Source organism: Zootoca vivipara, chromosome 6, assembly GCF_963506605.1.
Source record: "Zootoca vivipara chromosome 6, rZooViv1.1, whole genome shotgun sequence".
NCBI lineage: Eukaryota > Metazoa > Chordata > Lepidosauria > Squamata > Lacertidae > Zootoca > Zootoca vivipara.
Window position 1 is genome coordinate 55,508,841 of NC_083281.1, and position 21,643 is coordinate 55,530,483.

The following is a 21,643-nucleotide window of genomic DNA, read 5'->3' on the forward strand; positions in this document are numbered from 1 at the left end:
TAAAAAAAATTCCATTTCTAACTTTCCGTATGCACTGGCATATGCAAATTGTATGTAGATCTGTATACTGTTTTGTCCTCTCTTTTTGATGGTGCATATAAGTAGCCATCCTTGAATGAAAGCGGTGGGGGGTAGTTCTTACAATACAATTTATTTGGCTGAGTGTACATGAATAATGGGTGTGAACCACACACACACACACATTCCTTTTCAAGCCAGGCATAGTCTGAAAGAACATGAAATAACTGAACCTAAGCAAGTTTGAATTTGGTTAGTACCTGGAAGTACGACTGCTTGTTATGTGCCCTGAGTTTGCTGCCTTGAGTGACAAACTGCGCAAACCATTGCAACCAAAACAGATGACCATGGTTTGATTTTGGGACAAGCATTCATGCTTTAGTAACCCCCAAAATGGACTTCTTTAATTCACTCTACATGAAGCAGTCCTCTATAAGCATCCCAGAAACTTCACTTGGAATAAAATGCCACATCAGACTTCTCGCTGGGTGGAGTATTTCACTCCAGTATCATTCAACCTGTCTTTGCTACATAAGAACATAAAAGCATAAGAAAAGGGAGCACGTGGTCCTCCAGAAGTTGTTGGCCTGTGGTCAAGGATTATGGGGATTTTAATCTAGCAGTCTCCAGGGGGCCACAGGTTCCCCACCCCGGAAAGGAAAACAGTCCTGCTGGATCAGCCTATCTAGTCAAGCATTCTGTTCTCACATTAGTCAACCAGATGCATACAGGAAGATAACTTCTGACAAGGAGTAGGAACCCCATCAAAGAAAAAAGGAGGGAGTATCCAGAATTTCCCCCCTCATTTTCTGACTTCCTCTATCCTTATCTGTACACAAACAGATAAATGTGAAAGCCTCATTCCACCAGTTACCCTGGTGCTCCAGGAGAGATCACCAGTGCTCCTAAAATTTGAAACAAAATTTTAAAAAATTCCTTCCAGTAGCACCTTAGAGACCAACTAAATTTTTCATTGGTATGAGCTTTCATGTGCATGCACACGTGGTATCTGAAGAAGTGTGCATGCACACGAAAGCTCATACCAATGACAAACTTGGTTGGTCTCTAAGGTGCTACTGGAAGGAATTTTTTAATTTTGTTTCGACTACGGCAGACCAACACTGCTACCTACCTGTATCTATCTTATATTGAGTTGAAGCATCTTGCTCAGTATTGACTACAGGCACTGGCCCCCATGGAGCACCCCCAACCCTATCTAGAGATGCTGGGGGTTGAATTTGGGGCCTTCTGCACCCAAAGCAAATGATATACCACTGACAATGGGATCTTCCCACTTTTTTCCTGGGGGGGGGGAATCCTAGAGCTATGATCTCCTGCGATCTGACCTGCCCTCCTCATACACCACTGCCTGCTAGATTAGACCAGAGGCCTATCTAGTCCAGCATTCTGCTCTCATAACCACAATGGGAAGCTGGCAAGCAGTACATAAGAACATAACAAGAGCCCTGCTGGATGAATCTGCCAGTTTTGGTTCTCTTAGTTTAATATTCACATGAAAATTTGCCAGCATTTTAGTGCATGATAAACTCATGCTGGTGTGTAGATTTAACTAATATGCATGTTTCTACTAGCAGTTTCCCCTAATTCCATGCATTTTGCATGTCATTATTTCTATTTCTCCATATATATTCATTTTTGTACACGTCATTTGGCTCAAAAAGCACATCACAAAATTCAGAGAAGGGCAAAGTTTGAAGGATCCCCGCATTTCAGTTCACAAATTGTTTTGAGAAATGTGAATTTAGTAGCTTCTCACTAAAATTAGAACAAACCTCAGTTCCCTGCCCGATCCCTACCCAAGCTACATTAATCCATTGTCTTTGTCTTGCCAGGGATAGAATAGGGTTACTCTTAGGTCTCCCATACTATCCATCGAAATCCCTGGAGTTTCCATTCTTCTGCCATCTGCAGGAAGCCAGCCATCTGGCCATCCTCTGCCCATTCCTCACTTCCCAGTCAGCTCATGGAAACCTTCTGATAGCACAGAGCTGGAACTGAACACATCCGCAGAGTCAGGGTCACAGTTTCTCATTCTTCAAATTTTAAACTCAGTTCTCCACAGTTGTACAGCAACTTGAGAGTTATTGTTATTTGTTAATCCTCATGAAAACTCGCCGGTAGTTTGGTGTGTATTTCTCCTAATAAACACATTTTTGTATGCAATTTCCCTAGTGTACTCATCTTTGCAAGCAAATTCCCCTAATGTAATGCATTTTTTTTTACGTTATCTTCATGGATATATTCATTTTTATGCATGCTTCCCCCTAATATATGCAGTTTCATAAACATTGGTTGGTTGGACTAGTGGATCACAAAATTCAGGTAAATGCAAATTTTGAAGGATGACTACATTTCAGTCCTTGTATTGTTTCAGAAAGTGTGGATATGATAAATTCACCTTTAAACTGAATCCAATTTCTCCCCCATCCCTGCTCCTGAAGAACCTTCGTGAATGGTGAGATGTGGTCGTTACAGACTAACCATTTCCTTTCAAAAGATTGATTTTGTAGAACTATTTTACAAAGCCACTCCAGCTGTGAACTTTCTTCCTGGCACTCAGCACACTTGTTTCTGTGCTCAGAGCTCTTGGGTGCCAAAAGGAACTCAAAGTGGGTGGAGATGCAAAACAATGTGATCTCATGAGCAGTCAGAGGCTTGCAAACTGTTGGCTGTTGCCCTCTGTCACCTCTGTGCCAAACTGTAAATGTTGTATCTTTTTCTAGCTCACTCCCAACAACATCATCCAGGCCAAGAAATCCTAATAAGCACAGGTTCTATTAAGGATCTGAATGTGAGAAATGTTTCCTGCTGAAATAAGTAAAACTAAAAGCAACTGTGCAATGAAACTGTGCAAGCAATGAAAGCTATGAGGCCACTCATAGCTAATTTACAACATGGTATGGGCATTTCCTTTGCTAGGTCATATTTATGTATTCATGAAGCAACATGGGTACAACAGGGCCACACATTTAGATCCATCCCTGAGGTCATGCAACCCTTCCCAGCTTCAAACACAAGGATTGGGGCTGGGTGAATCTGGACCTCAAAAGCACATAGAAAGTTTAACATTAAAAATACTTTCCCCTGTTCTATCTGTTAGCAAAGTCACTTAATTAACACAGACAGAGTCCATTGAGAAAATACCTGGTATCATTTTACTGAGCAAAACTGAACAAAAACAGAGTATAATTTGAGGAGGAAGGAACAGAGAGGTTTTGTCTTTCTTACTTCAGGCCTTGCAGAGAAATTTGTTTCAGTTCACATTTAATGCAGAATTTATCACATTTGCACTTTCCTAAATACTATGAGAAGTGAAACATAGCCTTCCATTGAATTTTGCACTTATTCAAACTTTGTAATGCAATTCTCCAACCAACCAGTGTTTACAAAAATGCATATATTAGGTAAAAGTAGGCATAAAAATGAGTATGTTGATGAAAATGACATACATTACATTTGGAGAACTTGCTTGCAAAAAATGTGTACTGTACATTATTCAAAACTGCATACAAAATGTATTTATTAGAAGAAATTTGCACTAAAATGCTGAATAATTTTTATGAGGATATTTTAAAAGAAAATGTGTAAATTGCTGCAGAAATGCAGAGAACCAAATTTAAGATTGGAAAAATGAGAAACCAGGAGAATCAAAACTGCCAATTCCTTCCATCTCAATTCCTTAGGTTCATGGTTCAATGAAAACATAAGAACCCTGATTACCGGAAATTAGGCCAAAGGCTCATCTAGCTCAGTATCCTCTTCTCATAGTGGCCAACCAGAACTTTGATCAAGACAGTGTTCCATTTTCAAATCGTAAGCTCTCTTTTATTTGAGGTGCGGGGAAAGAGAGCTAACCAAAAGGAAACTAAGATGCCTTGAACTTTTTTGACATGTGATAATTGCAAAACTGCTTAGTGCAGCATTTTATGGAATGAACTAAGATGACCATTTCTGCTGTTGCTTCAAAGTCCAAAGGCACTAATACTCATCTGGTTGGTGTAACTCTCTAGCAGAAGCAACAGGATAAGGTATCACCATTTCTCATTTTTAATGCCCTTATTTCCTATTTTTGCCTGGTTTAAAATAGAAGTAATTACCTCTAGTAATTTTTAAATAACTAGAGGTTCCTTTAATGCATACAGAGAGCTAGATGATGTTTTCTTCGTAACTTTTGATGGTCCATAATTATGAGCTAATCAGACATGCCTGGTGTGGAAGCTGGAGAGAAATAATGTGGCAACCTTCCAAGAACTCAGTAACTGGAGACTGAAATCAAAATAGTCACTGTTGTAACACTGGAAGGCATGATACAGAATCTTCTTTCCAGGGTTGCCTCTAGACTTTCATTATTTTGCACTGGAGCTTAGTTTTGAGCACTTAAAGTGGAGTGTCCAGTTATCCTGGTGCAACAGTTCCATTTTAAAAAAAGGACTTTTGCAGTTAGGAAAGTGACAGAAATGTGCTGAACAGTGGTGCTAAACAATTGATTGTGCTACAGCCTGTATAGTGAATGTAGAGAAAGGTTGATTCTCCCTCTAATAAGAATTCTTCATGGAAGATGATCTGAAGATCTCCTGTTTTGCTTAAGGGATGTTTCCTCTATATCACTGAGTAGTTGCAATAAATAAATAAATTCTGACTTTGGTGAGGATCAGGAGAAATTTTCTGCTGGCTGCTTGAGAGAGAGGAAGAGGGAAACATGGAGACTGTATATGCATCTGCTTTTAATTGTTTTAACTAGTCATATGTTTCATTTGTGCATCTAATTTTATTGATCTGTGACTGCTGTAAACAATTCATTCAGTTAATGAGAAGAATGTAAGCACCATGCAAGCAAATCAGGATGACTGCTCATTGTCATATAACGTTGCAGCAAACAAATCATAATGAGTGCTCAATAAAAACCAGATATAGTACAACTTCTGTGTAAGCCTTGGGCAAGCAAATCAGGATGAATGCTTGGTTAACAGGCTGCCTAGTGAAGCTCTGATAAAGGTTGGATATGTCACTCTCTGTGGTAAAGGACCACAGATCAAGGGCTTCTCAATAGTCCACTTCTTTACTTGAGATGTGGCTTGGAATTCTCACCACCGACCAAGGTGGAATGCTTGTAGAGAGATGCAAGTGTCTGTGTGTATTGTTCGGTATCTTTAGGATATATGGTTTATTTGCACATATTTACAGCCTGTGCCTATGATGAAGGGGCTCACAGCATTAACACCCCAAGCTATGGGCTTCTCCTATAGCCACAGCCTTGGATCCCAGGAGAAATCAGGCATGGCTCTGTCTCTCAGCTGCCCAGCCTGCTTCTTAGCCTCTAGCTTGCACACACCTCAGCTGGGACTTTTGTCTTTCTAACTACAAGCCAGCTGTGGGAGGGAGGTACCCATTTCCCTTGTGTCATAGAGACACTTCCTTTGCCGTCTTAATGGCCCATACTTAGACCATTACCTCACCAGGAAGCTGGCCTGCCTGTTTCAGCAACTGAATCCTTGTTGGATCCAGGAATTAGAAGGGACTTGGGCATATAGCCTAACCACTCCCCCCACAACACTATGATGGTGAACATATCATGCATGTAATAAATGTGTAAATAGAAATGAGTTCCCCTTAATGGACAAATGGGTTCATACAATAAGGTAGTTGCTCAGGTTCATAGTAAACCACAATCAAGGCCAGTCATTGCACTAGCTCTAGCTTCTAAACAGCCTTCGATGGCAACTTCTTGTAAAGCGCATTATAAGAGTCAGTCATTGAGATCACCTGATCATGAATGAAAGCACTACCAGATCTCTGGCATCGTGAATGGAGAAGAGGACTGAGGAAAGTTGCATGTATAAAAGCTGATAGAAGACTTTGGTTGGGGGAGAGGATTTGGTTGGGCTCTGGACCAAAAGTCAGAATGAAGATTTCTATATCTGTGAGAATTAAGCTCTCACCTCTGTAACCGTCGCCTTGCCAGGCAATAGAGATCTTGCCCTTTCCTTGGCCTGATCTCCAGCAGAGTGCTAAAACTCAGAGCAGCGTGAAGTGGAGTGGAAATTGTTAGAGCTTTAGGGTGCTGCCCAAACCAGCACAAAACCTGTCCTTGAACATGATTTGGGGTCTCATATACTTGCATGTAAAATGGGTGGGAAAGTGCTGACTTACAAAAGGGGACATGAAAAGTTTCATTTGAACTATAAAGTTAAATGTTTGTTCCTCAAGATTATCATGGTGTCTATGGAGGTGAGTAGGGCAAATTCATACGTTCGGGCAAAACAAGCTTCATCTTACTACTTCTAAGTGTTATCAATTAAGCCTTAAATGGAATCGGTGTTTGTTTGGAATACAACTTAGGAATCCCTGAGGAAACTGATTAGCAGGTTTTCCTGGTGGCGAAATAGTTTATCAGTGTATGCTTCTTTGCAATCAGTCAAAAAGCCTGATGTTTCATTCTACATCACAAGCAGGGTAAGGGGTCACTGAGAGGTTGATACTTCAATATAACACAGGCAGGATTGTTACCCTGATCCATAAAAATGAACCAAAGAAAAGTCAGATCAAGTGTCCCTCATTTCAGCCTAGTGAAAGTTAGTGACAGAAAGCAAGACAAAACACTGTTAAGACCCCCCCCCCCTTAGTTAAAATGCTTGGGAACTTCTGGAAATAAGAACCTTCCAACATTACAAAATGTATCCTTACATTTAAAAAACCGAAAACTGAAAGGACTCTTTCAATAGCATTCTATTTATGTTAGGTGTTGCAATAAAGCCCTTTGTCTATATAACATAAATGCATTGCTCATCCAGTCATAGATGCCTTGTGGTGAAGAAAAAAGCACATATATCTGAAAGTGTATTTATTATGTCTTTCAGCTGAATATCATGATACTTCACTTATTGAAGTAATATTCACTCATTATCCAAATCTTCTGTCAACACTGGATTGGTAGATGAGATTGTAACCATGCATAAGTGGAAACTGATCAAGTGTGGTGTCCAACATATGTAGATTCAGGCATCCACAACCTCCTCCTCCTGTGTCTTTTATAATACCAGCATACCTTTCCCAACCCTCACCCGTACAAGACTATAGAATACCGTAGTCTTTGTTTTGCTCATCTCTGTATAGGGATGGAGGGGGAAATTCAATTCAGTTCACAAATAAAGGCAAACTTACCTTGTTCACACTTTCTAGAATAACACATGAACTAAAATACAGCCATATTTTGAAATTCGCATTTCTCCAAATTTTGGAATGCAGTTTCCAGCCAAGTAATGTAAACAAAAATGCATATGCTAGGGTAAAATGTGTATGAAATGCATATATTTGTGGAAAATAATATACAAAGATGTGTTATACTGTGTTCTACTTTTCTATTGGAAGCCACCCACAGTGGCTGGGGAGACCCAGCCAGATGGGTGGGGTATAAATAATATATATTATTATTATTATTATTATTATTATTATTATTATTATTATTATTCCAGGAAATAGCTCTGCAAAAAAATTGTATATCAGGAAAAATTATAGACAAATGTGTTTATCAGGAGCAATTTGCACTAAAATGCTGGTGAATTTTCATGAGGACATTTAAAAGGAAAAATTGCAAAATGATGTGGAAACATGAGGAACTGAACTTGAGAATAAGGCTATCAATGGTTACAAATCCTAATGGCCATGTTCTACTTCCACTGTCAAATATCTGAATACCAGTTGCTGGAAACGACAGGAGGGGAGAGCAGTGTTAAGTTCATGTCTTGCTTGTGGGTTTCCCATAGGCATTGGGTTGGCCACTGTGAGTGGACTAGATGGGTCATTGGGCTGCTGTGGTTCATGTGGTTCATGATATGACGAGCCCTGCCCTGTCTGAAACAGGTCTTTGATTTGATCCAGCAAGGGCTCCCAGCTCAGTGGCAGAGCAGCGGTGGAGGAAGAGGAGTGCAGGGGGAGCGCCGCGCCCCAGCAGTGCAATCCTGGTGGGGTGCCATCGCGGATGCCCCACACGCCCGTGCTGGGCGCCACGCCCCCAGGACATGCGTCATGCCCCTGTGGGCGGTGCGCCACACCCCCGGGATGCATGCCAGCCCCGCCCCGCCTGCTCTCTGCCCCCTGGTGCCAGAGCAGTGTGTGTGTGTGTGTGTGTGTGTGTGTGTGTGTGTGTGTGTGTGTGTAGTCTCAGGTTCAGTTGCTCTAGTCTTCAGGCAGAGGTGGGAAACTGTCACTGTAGATGAGGGTGGGGGACCTGAGGGCTGAGGACAGCATGTGGCCCTCCAGAGTTCTCTGTATGGCCCTTGGGATTCTCCCCAGGGCAAAACCCTCGTTTATCCTGCTCCATGCCCTCTGAGTTTTTTTGCCTGGCTGGAAAGTGTTTGTGGAGTGTGGTAACACACCTCTACTCAGGCAAGCAAGAGAGGTGGGTGGGTGGGTGGGTGTAGAAGCCTCTGACTTTTGCATGACTGGAATGTACCCTACTGTACAAAGTTAGGAGTCCCATCCATTGCTTCACCCACTTTTGCCCACCACTGGCATGTGCCCCCCAGAAGGCTGCCTATGAGGAAATGCAGTCATTGGGCTGAGAAATGTTCCCCACCTCCACTGCAGCCAATAACAATGTAGGTGGACCTGTGGTCTGATTCAGGGCCCTTCCAGACTTTCTTTTTATTGCACATTCATGGTCATTTGTACTAATGACATGATCCTGTTTTTAATACTATTTGCACCTGCAAACCTTTGGGGACGATCAGACTGATTCACTTCAAATCAGTGCATATCTGATTTGATATCTTTCTGCTCAGATCCTGTAACTTTTTTATACCACAAATATTTAGGTGGGGGAGGTTGTCCCACGTTTGTTATGCTACAATAATGCAATAGCATTGGAGAAGTGTTGCAGAACAAACTAGAGCAGGGTAAATCCACCGCTGGTGCCCTATTGTGTCAATGACATGTTGCAGAATATACCCACTGCAACAAAACACCAATCTGCAGGGGCCCAGAGTATAAGCCAGCTTCCTGTGTTCTCAAATTGCTGGCAAGAAGGGATTTGCAAGTGGAAACGGGCAAGTTCCAGACTTTTTGCTCATGATGCAAACATTGTAATATTAGAGGAATCTTGTGGCTGGCTTGAAAAACTTCAAGAGAAATGGTATATTGGCTTCAGCAAACAAACTGTTCCAGGGAAGAAGGGGCTGACAATCCAGTTCCCACTCAAGTCAAAAAGAGACAGATGTATTTTATCTGGCGACACAAAGTCTGCTCAAAAAAGCACTTGGAGGAAGTGAAACCCTTTGCAAGTTTGCGGAATGTGAAAAGAAATGAATGTGAATAAAATGGAAGGAAAGGGGCAGACGAGAAATACTGTAGCCATCTTTTTAATGATGCAAGGAAGCTGCCGTACCGTATATTGGGTCCATCTAGTTCAGTACTGTCTACACAACCTGCTCATCTCCCCTTTGAATTGAGCATGTCCTACACACAACTCACAGCCACCAGTGCCCAGCATCAACTGCCCGAGGCAGCCACCTCACTGTGCCTAATTATAGGACTGGCCCTGAGGTGGTATTTCATAAATTATAATCAATATATGTCACCTGGTATCAGGCATGTTTGCAATGAGAATGCAGTGATGTGAGCTTAGACCACCACTTCTACACCTGATAACCCCATCACACCCATGATTCATCAAAATCTGGGCAGGTTAAGGTAATACCAAGAATAAAGGCTCCCATAGTATTTAGATGTATTGTGATATACCAGGGTAACCTCTGGTCCTCCAGATATTGCTGACTACAGCTCTCATCATTTCTTAGCTGAGCCTGATGGCAGTTAGAGGCCCACAACAGCTCACAGCCCACAAATTTCATGTCCCGTCAATAAACTGAATTCAGTGTGTCCTCACTCTGTTGAACCATCAGACTTTGGAGGCCCGTAAAACTCCAGACTGGTTCAGACATTGCCAAGAGGTGCAGAAAGATGACAGGTGAGAGGCCTGTGCTTCAGTTTCCTCTCTTAATGTAATATATTTAGTTCAATTGTTCAATTCAACACCTTTATTGGCATATATATATATTTAGTTATAAGTTTAGTGAAATTGATTATTTGTAGGCTTTTTCCCCCAAAAAAAGCTGCCTTTGCAATTTTACGTTGGTGTTTATTTATATGCTGCCTTTTGACCAAAAAAAAGGCCACCAAGGCAGCTCAGAAAGAGTAAACAGATACATGCAAATACAATAATGCAAATGCAAAATAATACAAATGGAAGTGATACGATTCAAAGCAAAATCTTAACATTTCAAAAGTATTAAAAACCCAGCATATCTGTGTTCCTGCCAAAAGGACATTCTCTACAAAAATGTTAAGAGAATGTTAAGTGGTGCTCTCCTTCCTTGGAGGTTTTTAAGCAGTGGTTGGATGGCCATCTCTCATAGATGCTTTAGTGGAGATTCCTGCATTGCAGGGGTTGGACTAGATGACCCTCGGGGGTACCTTCCAACTCTACAAGGCTATGATTTTATGACAAAGAGAAATACTTAAGCAACAGCTTTGCCTTATAAGGGTCCCAGGCAGGGGGAGTGGGGCAAGGCAGGTAGAAAATCTGCTTGAAGGCTGTTTTGGAATTTTCTGGCAGAAGATTTGTTGATTGCCACCCAATGGATGGTTGTAAAAGGAGGGGTTAGAAAAGTTCAAGGAGCAGGAGGCTATCATTGGCTACTAGTTTTGATTGTGATATACTACCACCAAACTTAGAGGTGCCATGCTACTGAATAGCAGCCACTAGGGAGCAATGTTGAGAGAGGTCTATTGTCCTCATGCCCTGCTTGTGAGCTTCCCAGAGGCATCTGATTGGCCATTGTAGGAAGCTGGATGCTAGACAAGATAGGCCTTCAGGTGCATGGGGAGAGTTTCATTGGAAAGACCCCTACAACATCTGTAGTCATCATTTGTATTGCTTTACAGGGCTTTCTTCCACAGAGATGGCAAGATGCTGCCTTCTCCTGCTTTCTTTGACGCTGGTTCTCGCTAGTACTCATGGAGAAGATTTCACAAGGACTGCCATTAACAGTAACATTAACAAGCGCATAAAGAGAGAGTGGATCTGGAATAAAATGCATATTATCGAAGAGCACAATGGGACTCTGCCACATCATGTTGGGAGGGTAAGAATATATTTGTTGAATTTCAGTCTTGCCCATTCTCCCAAATGAATGTAATTTTTACCCCGTTCTTTTACAATTAGCGATTGATGAACCATCAATTCATAGTTCAGTTGTAAAGGATGTGCTTTATATGCAGAAAGGCATAAGTACAATTCCTGGAGTCTCCAGTTAGGCTACTAGCTAGGGTGGCTATGTTCTGCTTCCATGGCCCAAGGCACTTGCTGAGAATACTGTTGTACGAAGCTCTTGCTTTTGGGCTTCCCATAGGCCTCTGGGTTGGCCTCTGCAAGAACAGGATACTGGATTAGATGGGCCATTGGCCTGATCCAGCAGGCTCTTCTTATGTTCTTACAAGCAGGTAACTAGTGACGAGGAAGATCTCTGGCTATGAGTTGCAGAGTTGAGATAGATTGACAAATTGTCCAGCATGGTATGAAATAGCTTCCTATGTTTTTCCAAATTCCTTTTCATTTCTATTGTCTGCCTGTGTGCCAGCCTCTCATCCAACCTATGGCTGCTGTTGCTGAATGCCAGCTCAGCTCTGAGAAGACCTCACTCACTCATGATCTGATTATGGATGAGGAGGCCAATCTGGTCTGTATCACTGAGACCTGGGTGCTCCCCTGTGCAGTATCAGGGAGGGGAAGTTGTTGTGGTCTATAGAGATTCTCTCTCTCCCTTCAAACTTTCTGTCCAGTTGGGGGGGGGTCTAGAGCAGGCATTCCCAAACTTTGGCCCTGCAGATGTTTGGACTACAATTCCCATCATCCCTGACCACTGGTCCTGTTAGCTAGGGATCATGGGAGTTGTAGGCCAAAACATCTGGAGGGCCGCAGTTTGGGGGTGCCTGATCTAGAGTGTGTGTTCCTGGCCCTGGGCAATTGGCGCAGATTGGAGATTCTGCTGGTTTATTGCCTGCCTCACTGAAGCTCAATCCACATAAGACTGAGGAACTGTTAGTGGGTGGTTCCCTACACCGGATGACTGGGAGGTTGCCTACTCTTGATGGGGTTGTACTCCCTCTGAAAGAGTGGGTATGCAGCTTGGGGTTCCTTTTAGAGCCATTACTGTTGCTTGAGGCTCAGATGGCCTTGGTGGCTTGGAGTGGCTTCCATCAGTTTCAGCTGGTGGCCCAGCTGCACCCCATCTTAACAGGGATAGCCTAATGTCTGTCGTCTATGCTCTGGTAACCTCTAAGTTAGATCACTGCAACACATTATACCAGGCATCCCCAAACTTCGGCCCTCCAGATGTTTTGGACTACAATCCCCATCTTCCCTGACCACTGGTCCTGTTAGCTAGGGATCATGGGAGTTGTAGGCCAAAACATCTGGAGGGCCGCAGTTTGGGGGTGCCTGCATTATACGTAGGGCTGCCTCTGGAGATGGTTTGAAAACTTCAGCTGCTGCAGAATTCAGTGGCCAGATTTCTCATTAGGGCAAGACAGTTTGAGCATATAAAACCAATCCTGACCCGACTGCACTGGCTGCCAATTAGTTTCTGGGTCCAATTCAAAGTGCTGGTTTTGACCTATAAAGTCCAAAATGGCTCAGGACCACAATGCCTCACTGCAATGCCTCAACTTAACTGTCAACTTTTCGCTTTTTTTAAGGGAAGTTCCCTTATTCCGAATAGGATTCCTCATGAGAAAAGGGAAAAGTTGGCAGCTATGTGCCTCAAGGATGTCCTCTCTCCATATGAACCAACACTGAGATCATCCCCTGAGGCCCCTTTTCATGTGCCTCCTCAACAAGAGGTCCGGAGAGTGGCAACACAAGAGCGGGCCTTTTCTGCGGTGGCTGCCCACTTGTGGAATGCTCTCCCAAGGGAGGCTTACCTGGTGCCTTCCTTACAAAAACATTCTTATCCCAGGCCTCTAGCTACTTAAACAAATTATGGCCTTTTAAACTGGGTGGGGAAGGGATATTGTTTTTGTTTGTTACTATAATATGCATTTTTGTGTTTTTATATTGTAAGCAGAAAGTGATTTTCAGATGAAGGGCAGTATATAAATTTAGTTAATAAATAAAGTAAAAATAAATAAATAAATAAATATTATTCACTAAACATTAAAGAAGCAGTGCACACTATAGCAGTTCCAGGACATTATTTTGCCCATGAATCTACATAAAAGTACCTAAAGCCATGAAAGCTGGATATCTATCATTTTCTGTGAAGCCCTAGTATTATAGCACTATGACCTTTCTGCAAAGATTAGGTGCATTTGCGGGTCTGAGAGCTAACATAAGGATGTTGAGAAGGAATCAGATATATTCTGTTCCTTTCTTGGAAGACGAACGAGCAAACATACAAAGGAAGGAACTCTTTTGGGGGACAATTCCAGGAAAAGAGAGGAAGCTTCACCATGTCCTACAGAACAAGCTCACATTAGCAGAAAGTACTTGCTGCAGGACTCACGGCCTGTCAAGCAAATGCACTGATCCAGAAAGGTCCCCTTCACTTCACTATGACAGCCTGACAGAACCCTGCTAATATTCAGGGAAATGAAAACATACAGCTGCCTCCATCAAGGACAGCATCAAACTCAGCAATGAACACCAACTGAAAAGCTTTGCCTGAGTCACATGCAGTTAATCAAGGGGATTTCATAATGTACTGTTCCATTGTCTATATTGTTGTATGTCACTCCTATCTCCAAGCAGGACGAGACTCTAGGGGTTCCAGACAGCTTACCCAGGGTTTGTGTCTTCTTTTGGAAATGAGGCACAGCAGAGACTTTGGTGTCCTTATATATATATGGTTTATTTACACATATATACAACCTGAGCAATTGGTTTTATGAGTCCCTGGCCATTGTCTAGGCTTCTTATGGCTTCTATGTTCCTAGGATCCCTTACTGACTGTTCTGCTTTCACAATTTAATTCTTATTTACAGACTTTGTTGTGCTTTTTAGATCACATCAACCATCAGGAATCCCAATGCTAAATACGTTCTTGAAGGGGAAGGTGCTGGGACTCTGTTTAGAGTTGAAGACAGCACTGGAGATGTGTCTGCAAATGAGAGGCTGGACCGAGAGAAGAAAGCGGAGTACCACTTGAAGGCTCACATTCTTGACCGTTTCACCAATAAGTCATTGGAACAACCCTCCGTGTTCCGTATCATAGTCTATGACATCAATGACAATGCCCCAGAATTTGTACAAAAAGTGTTTAATGGTTCTGTCTTGGAAATGTCACCACTAGGTAAGCTCATCTCTCTCTTTAAAAAATAATAATAATGCTACTGTGCTTGCATGGGGGGGGGGGAGTACCTTAACAGAAACTTGGCATGGGGAGCCACTTTCTGCCCAAGGGCCAGATTCAAACCTAGCCAACCCTAGAAGTTGTAAGCTGTTTCTCTGCCCAATAGCAGGCAAGGCCAGAAGTGAAAAGGGTGGGGCAAAAGTCAGCAGGTTGAAAGGCCAAGAAAGCAAAGACACCAGCAAAACTTTTTTTAAAAAATGCATATTTTTTTATTTATTTAATTTAATTTTTATGTATTTTGCAAACATTTTACACATTCTTAAATTTAAGTCTCCTTTCCTTTAAGGCTTAGTCTTTAAATCAATTAAAATGAATGTAAGATACCGTACATAAAATGTTAAGTGTAAGCAAGGGAAAGCCACAGACAATGTGGAAAGTGACAGGACAAACGATAGATGGGTAACATCAAATGATGTCACATGATTGGCAAGTGGGCAGAATTTGCTAGAAATGGGTTCAGAGGCCGGATGTTTCCCACCACTAATATAAATGAAAAGAAGCATAGATCATCCAGTTGCAGTAAGAAAGCTAACTCTTCCTTACGGTAGCTTCTTATGCTGAATACTTGCAGAAACAGACCATGGCTCAGAGCCACTCTAGTCATGTGGAGCTAGCCATGTCCAGCGATTTATGGCCCTGGATGGAGGCTCAGGAGACATCTAGCCAGCTCAGCCAAGCCCAGATTAGCACTTAGATGCATAATGTAATTTGAGAGCTTACACACACACACAGCGCCCACACTAGATCCCTGGTCTGTAAGTGACCTCTCCCTTCTCTTAGTTAACCCTTTCCATCCTTGACTCGCCACTTGTATAGCTAGCCCCAGAATAGTTTCCTCTTTCACCAAGCCTTTTAAGATTATATCTTTCCCAGTCTACATCTGCATTGGAATTGTTTTAAAAATACTTTTATTGTTTCATCACTTGTTTGTCACCCTGAGCTCCTTTGGGAGGCAGAGCAGGCTATACTTTATTTATTTATTTATTTATTTATTTATTTATTTATTTATTGAGCATTCTTATTGTAACCAGTGTGGAATAGTGGACTAGAGTCCTGGAATAGGAGCCTGGGCCACTCACTGTCTCTCAGCCTGGCCTACCTCACAGGGTTGTGGTAGTGATAAAATGGGGAGGGGGAGGAAAAAACATGTCCGCTTACATGGCCTTGAGTGCCTTGGAGTAAATGTAGGATAGAAATTTCCTAACAGCAGCAGCATTAAATAGGAGGGTTCAAAGTGGTGTGGGAGAAAAAGCTTTGTTTCAGGAGAGTCGGTTTTTGAGACCGCTTTAAGCAGATTCATCACAGTTCTTGTTGGCAATGTTTTTACCCGAACAGAATTGAAACACTAATAATTAAGTATCATCTTTTGGTAACAATCTCCCCTCCCCCCTTGCTCTTGCTCTCTCTAGGAACATCAGTCACCAAAGTGACAGCTGTAGATGCTGATGACCCCACAATTCTTGGCAATACTCGTGTTTCCTACAAAGTTATTCAGGGAAACCAATACTTCAAAATAGATGATACTGGTAGGTATGATATCAATAAATCAGCTGGTAAAAAGTAATCCTGCCAGACTCAACTCCTCACAGTTCAGGAAAGCTAGTCCTGGGAAGTCTGAGATCCAAAAGTAGAACAAAGCACTCTTATTGCTCATGCTAACAGGCAAGCCTGAATAGGAAACTTCTGTGTAGAAGTCAGGCCACACCACATCATCTGTCAAGTCAGTTTGTTGGTCTGTCAACCTTTGAGAACTTTCAGACTCACTGTGAAATAATATACTTCTGCATACCCACCTGCTGAGTCTTCCAAGCAAGCAGAAACCAATGCCTTTTTGACAGGAGTGCCAACTTGGCCCTGCAAACATGGGTGCCCAGGGCTGTGAAATTGTGGCAGTGAAATTGTGGGTGCCCAGCCCCTTCGTGGGGAATTTTGTGGGAGCTCAGGCACTCAGGGTCCCAGGGAGTTGGCACCTATGCTTTCTGATCGTCCCATTTAGCTTCCAAACTAACAGATATGAAACCACCAAAGTTTGGGATTAGAAGGATCTTTGAAAAGTTCAAAGGATTTCTCACCCCCCTCATCTGCTGACGAGGAGCAAACAATGACAGCTGGCTTTTCTAGATTTGAAGCAGGTAGGTGGGTAGACCACACCACACATAAAGTTTACCTTGGAAGGATGGAAAGGGAGAAGAGAGGACTACCTTGGAGAGGACTGCTGGGCAACCAAAACTGGCAAGTAGTGATCTGTGGGAGGGAGTCAAAATTCTGTTAACTGTTTTTAAAATTAAAAATGAATGCTAAATTAAAGGCAAGCAGTAGAAATTTAGGTTATACAGATTAATCTAATAGTAAAAAATAATAATGTTGAGGTGATAGATGAGGCAGGTGCATGTTTAGCTTTCTTCTTTTCTTTTACAGGAACAATCTACACAGCTGTACCAGATTTGGACAGAGAAAAAACCCCTGTTTATACAATTGTGGTAGAAGCAGTGGATGGTCACGGTCTACACTCAGAAGACTCAGGCACTGCTACAGTCCGCATCTCACTGACTGATATCAACGACAACTTCCCAACATTTAGGAAAAGTTAGTTTTGCAAAATCAATGAATTAAATTCGATGAAGCCACCTGCTCCTAACTCAGTTCATGGAAATTGCATTCAGTTGAATGTAATGCATTGTGGGTTCCAAATCTGACTAGATATTTGGAACATTTATAAATTCCGTGACAGCATGTCAGACCACTGATGCATCCAGTGCAGCATATGTACACTGGCTGGCAGTGGCTGTCCAGCGTTTCCAAGCAGGGGGCACTGCATACTGCTAGGCAGAGTAGACAGTATTAGGCTGGATGAATCAATGGTCTGACTCTTTCTATGGGTGTTATGCAATTCTACTGTTACTCAGAGTAGACTCATTGAAGTTAATGGACTCGCCTAACTTAAATTCATTAATTTCAGTAGGTCAACTCTGAGTAGGACTAAGTTGGATACAGCCCTGTGTTCCTTGAAGCTAACACAGCCCTCTGTCCATGCCACCAACTGACACACCATCACTTCCCACTCATTCAGTGAAAACAAAGAATGCATGGGTGGGTCCACAGCAAACAGTTAGATTTACACACAAGCTAAGTAAGCTACAGTTTAGGGCCTCAAATTAGAAGGAGCCTCTAAATACAAAAATATTGAATTTCAAGTTTTACATAATTGGTTAAAAATAAGCAGGCATATTGCAAATTCTGTTGTGATCTGTATTTGTCACAACCAGTGCTGTTTCCATTCTGCTGCAGTTTGGTTTCTGCCAAAGATTCTGTTATTCATCACGTTGTCCATTATTTAACGTATGTTATGTAAGCTACTCCAGGGGCACCCTGTTTCCAACAGCTGATCCCAATGCAGCCCCTTAGCCAAAGGATACCCAGACCTCAGAGCATGAAAACACTCAAGATGGCCACACATAAGGCCAACGCCACACAATTTAGTGATGAAAACTGAAATGAGCAAGATGATGATCCTTTTGTTAGCAAGAACATGTGTTCTGATTTTCCTTTTATTCCAAAGTACTTTTATTTGTTTGTTTTCCAGAAAACTTCCATTTTGAAGTCCCTGAAAATACCAGGTTAGACGGTGAAGTTGGTAGACTGGAAGTTGAAGACATTGATGAGCCACAGAACAGAAATACAAAGTACAGTTTTGTCCAAGGACCTTACCAAGATACCTTCAGAATAGAACCAAACCCCTTCACAAATGAAGGAATAATTAGACCTAAGAAGGTATTATGATCAATGTATCTTTGTTTACATCAGGAGTGGGGAATCTTTGTGAACCCAAGAACTACCTTCCCTTATAGCTAATTTTCCGGGAGTATGTGCCCATGGTTGGTGGGGCCAGTACAAAAGGTGTATGGGACAACCACTTTCTCACACATATCCATTCATACATCTAGACACATGCAGTATGTGTCTCCACCCCCATCGTTCAGCCCAGACACTGAGGTCCAGCGCTGAAGGCCTTCTGGTGGTTCCCTCACTGCAAGAAGCGAGGTTACAGGGAACCAGGCAGAGGGCCTTCTCGGTAGTGGAGCCCGTCCTGTGGAATGCCCTCCCATCAGATGTCAAGGAAATAAACAATTATCTGACTTTTAGAAGACATCTGAAGGCAGCCCTGTTTAGGGAAGTTTTTAATGTCTGACGTTTTATCGGATTATTATTATTATTATTATTATTATTATTATTATTATTAACATTAATTCTGGTGGGAGCCGCCCAGAGTGGCTGGGGAAACCCAGTCAGATGGGCAGGGTATAGATAAATAAATACTATTATTTTTATTATTTTTATTAATTACCCACTATCACACAACAGGCTAATAATTGACTAAATAAATCTACATGGGTACAAAACATCCAGAAGAGTTTGCAAGAGTTTCCATTAAATTCCAGGTTCATTCCAAAATGGGCTTTGCAGACCAGAAATATGAATATAACTCTCTTATATTAGGAGCTGGGCCACAGCTCAGTGGTAGAGCATCTGCCTTGCATGCAAACGCCTCGGGTTCAATATCCAACATCTCCAGGTAGCACTGGGAGAGACCTCAGTCTCAGACCCTGCAGAGCTGCTGCCAGTCAGTGTGGATAATAGTGACTTGGCTTCCTGTGTTCCTAAATATTAAAAAGATGTTCATTGTATACACAGTGTCCCTTTTTATTGTGTACTGATAATGTTTCTGTGTGTGTTTTTAGCCACTGGACTTTGAGAAGGTACCCTCCTACAAGTTTGATGTTGAAGCAACTGATGCCAACATTAACTATGCATATTCCAGGACGAAAGGATCCAAGAGTATTGCAAGTGTAACCATCAAAGTTCTCGATGTTGATGAACCACCTGTCTTTTCCCAACCTTTCTATATATTTGAAGTTCAAGAGGAAAGTGACATCAAAAAGGTTATCGGATTTGTGTCGGCACATGACCCAGATAGAGCAAAACGGAAAATAAGGTAACAGAAAGCTTCTTCTGTACCCAAAAGGTGCTCGGTCAACTGAGTTTGCATCCCTTGCAACAACACTTTATACAGCCCATGATAATGTGTTGAAGAACTGAATTTTTACACTGTATAATGCAGGGATGAAGAGCCTATGGCCCTCCAGATGTTGTTAAACCAGAGGCATAGCATGGGCAGGGCCAATGAGGCCATGGCCCCAGATGCACATTTATAATGGAGTACAACTAGGCGCCCCCGTGGGGCTGGGGAAGTGGCAGAGCCTGCTTCTCCTCGTGGTCGCGAAGGGACTCTGGCGCATGCCCTGGCCCTGAGCTGGCCATGAGGGAGGGGGAGGGCACCGTGCCTTATGTTCCCCTTCGCTATCCAACGACTCATCCCCCAGCCCCAACTCTGTCTCTGCCTTGGCTCCTCCTCAAATACTACTTTGATACCATTTTTTTTTTATGCACCCAACACAGATATCACATCCTGAGATCCAATTATTTCAAAATATCCACCACGGGACATATTTTTGCCTTGAAGCCTTTGGACAGAGAAGAAAGTGCCTGGCATAACATAACTGTGGCAGCCAATGAACTGGAGCAAGACAGTAAGTATGAACTTGTGTTACTAGGGAATTTGACAAGAGTGAGGCACCCAGAGATTCCCTCTCCTTTGCAGATTGCAATAAGCAGGCAAACTACAAGTCCTCCCTCTTTGAACCTTTTTGCTGTTGTATCCATGCCGTGAAAGCCATTCTTCAGTAGGGATCCATCCCAAGGCCTTGTGCCAAGTGGGTGGCACCAATCATGAGGGTCTTCTTATCTGATTCACTCCCCCACTCCTCCAATCCTGTCAAGGGTATGATTTTATGTTAAAAACCCATATTTGCATGATAATACAGCATCATGGAATGCAGGGAGGGAGGGAGAAATTCAAATCAGTTCACATTTAAAGGTGTTTCTACCTACTTTGCACTTTCCTAAACTATAGCTATACAACCATCCTTCGAAATTCACAATTGTTTGAAATTTGCAATGCTGGTTTCCTGCCAAGATATGCTTATAAAAATGCATAGGGTAGAGTGTGCATAAAAAAATATATGTATGTATTGGTAACAATGTTTTTGCATACAAAAAATGTGCATATTGGGAGAAATTTGCACTAAAATACTGGTGAATTTTCATGCGAATGTTTTTGGAGGGGGGAATCACAAACTGATGTAGAAATGTGGAGAGCCGGACTTCAGACTGGAAAAATTAGAAACTGACATAAACGGAAATTGATAGATTTGCCCGTCCCTACATGGAGTGAACCATCTGAAAATCAGATTCCTCAGCTCTCTGCAAGTTGCATCCAATGGATACTAAAATTGGATACAACCCTATGTGAGCCAAAACCCTGCTTTGTAGGGTTCCAGATCGCATGAAGATAGCCCTACGCAAACAATTGTGCATTACACGTGGCAGTTCTCTGCAGACGTTCTTACATGTCTCAGAGTTCAGGCCAGCTAGCAAGGTTCCTCCGCTCCAATTCACTCACCACACTGATGTAATGTGAACACTGGTTGCCTCTATTTGATTTCAGAGGGGTGCATGGTTGATGAATCTGTGATTTTCTTCTTGCTACAGGAATTGTGCCCAATCTAGAAACTCACGTACCAGTTTACATTAAAGTTACTGATATAAATGACAATGCACCAGAATTTGCTGATGTTTACAATCCTAGAGTGTGTGAAAATGCTGCGCCAGGAAAGGTAAGGTATCAGAACCAAACTGTTTTTACTACTCAGCTGCACAGACCAGCAATCCTTGCCAGCCTAGGAAGTCGGATGGGGAAGTTTCCAGTTTGCTCCACTTTTTGGACTGAATCTTCCCATTTTGTCCCCTTTAAACCTATCAAATCAGAACACTGATCTGCAGATATATTCTCAGAAAATATTTCCCAAAATTAAACCCCTTATTAAGGAAATGCCTTTGGGGTTCTTCAACTCCAAGGGTATCATTATTTAAAATGCAACTGCAAATAAAACAAGGAGGATTTGGTATTATATCACCAAGCTTGTTTATTGCCAGAAACTAGAAACTGGAAACCCAAAATTAGTGATAGCTTCACAACTTGGGCAACCCTAGAATATAGATGTTTAGCTCCTTTATCTTGATGGACTGCACTAGGATCACAATATATCAAAACCCAGGATTCTCCTGAAACAAGATTGTCA

At 42.2% G+C, this 21,643-nt stretch overlaps 1 protein-coding gene across 1 annotated transcript in view; it reads left to right on the forward strand.

Annotated features, from left to right (window-relative positions):
- The window catches only part of CDH5 (cadherin 5), a 34,693-nt gene that overhangs the window by 4,914 nt on the left and 8,136 nt on the right, over positions 1-21,643 (forward strand). Inside the window, exons 2-9 of the mRNA XM_035119438.2 lie at positions 10,981-11,180; positions 14,096-14,384; positions 15,854-15,970; positions 16,863-17,030; positions 18,028-18,215; positions 19,184-19,437; positions 19,902-20,032; positions 21,054-21,178. Coding sequence (XP_034975329.1) covers positions 10,998-11,180; positions 14,096-14,384; positions 15,854-15,970; positions 16,863-17,030; positions 18,028-18,215; positions 19,184-19,437; positions 19,902-20,032; positions 21,054-21,178 — 1,455 coding nt within the window. The 5' untranslated portion in view covers positions 10,981-10,997. The remainder of the gene's footprint in view (positions 1-10,980; positions 11,181-14,095; positions 14,385-15,853; positions 15,971-16,862; positions 17,031-18,027; positions 18,216-19,183; positions 19,438-19,901; positions 20,033-21,053; positions 21,179-21,643) is intronic.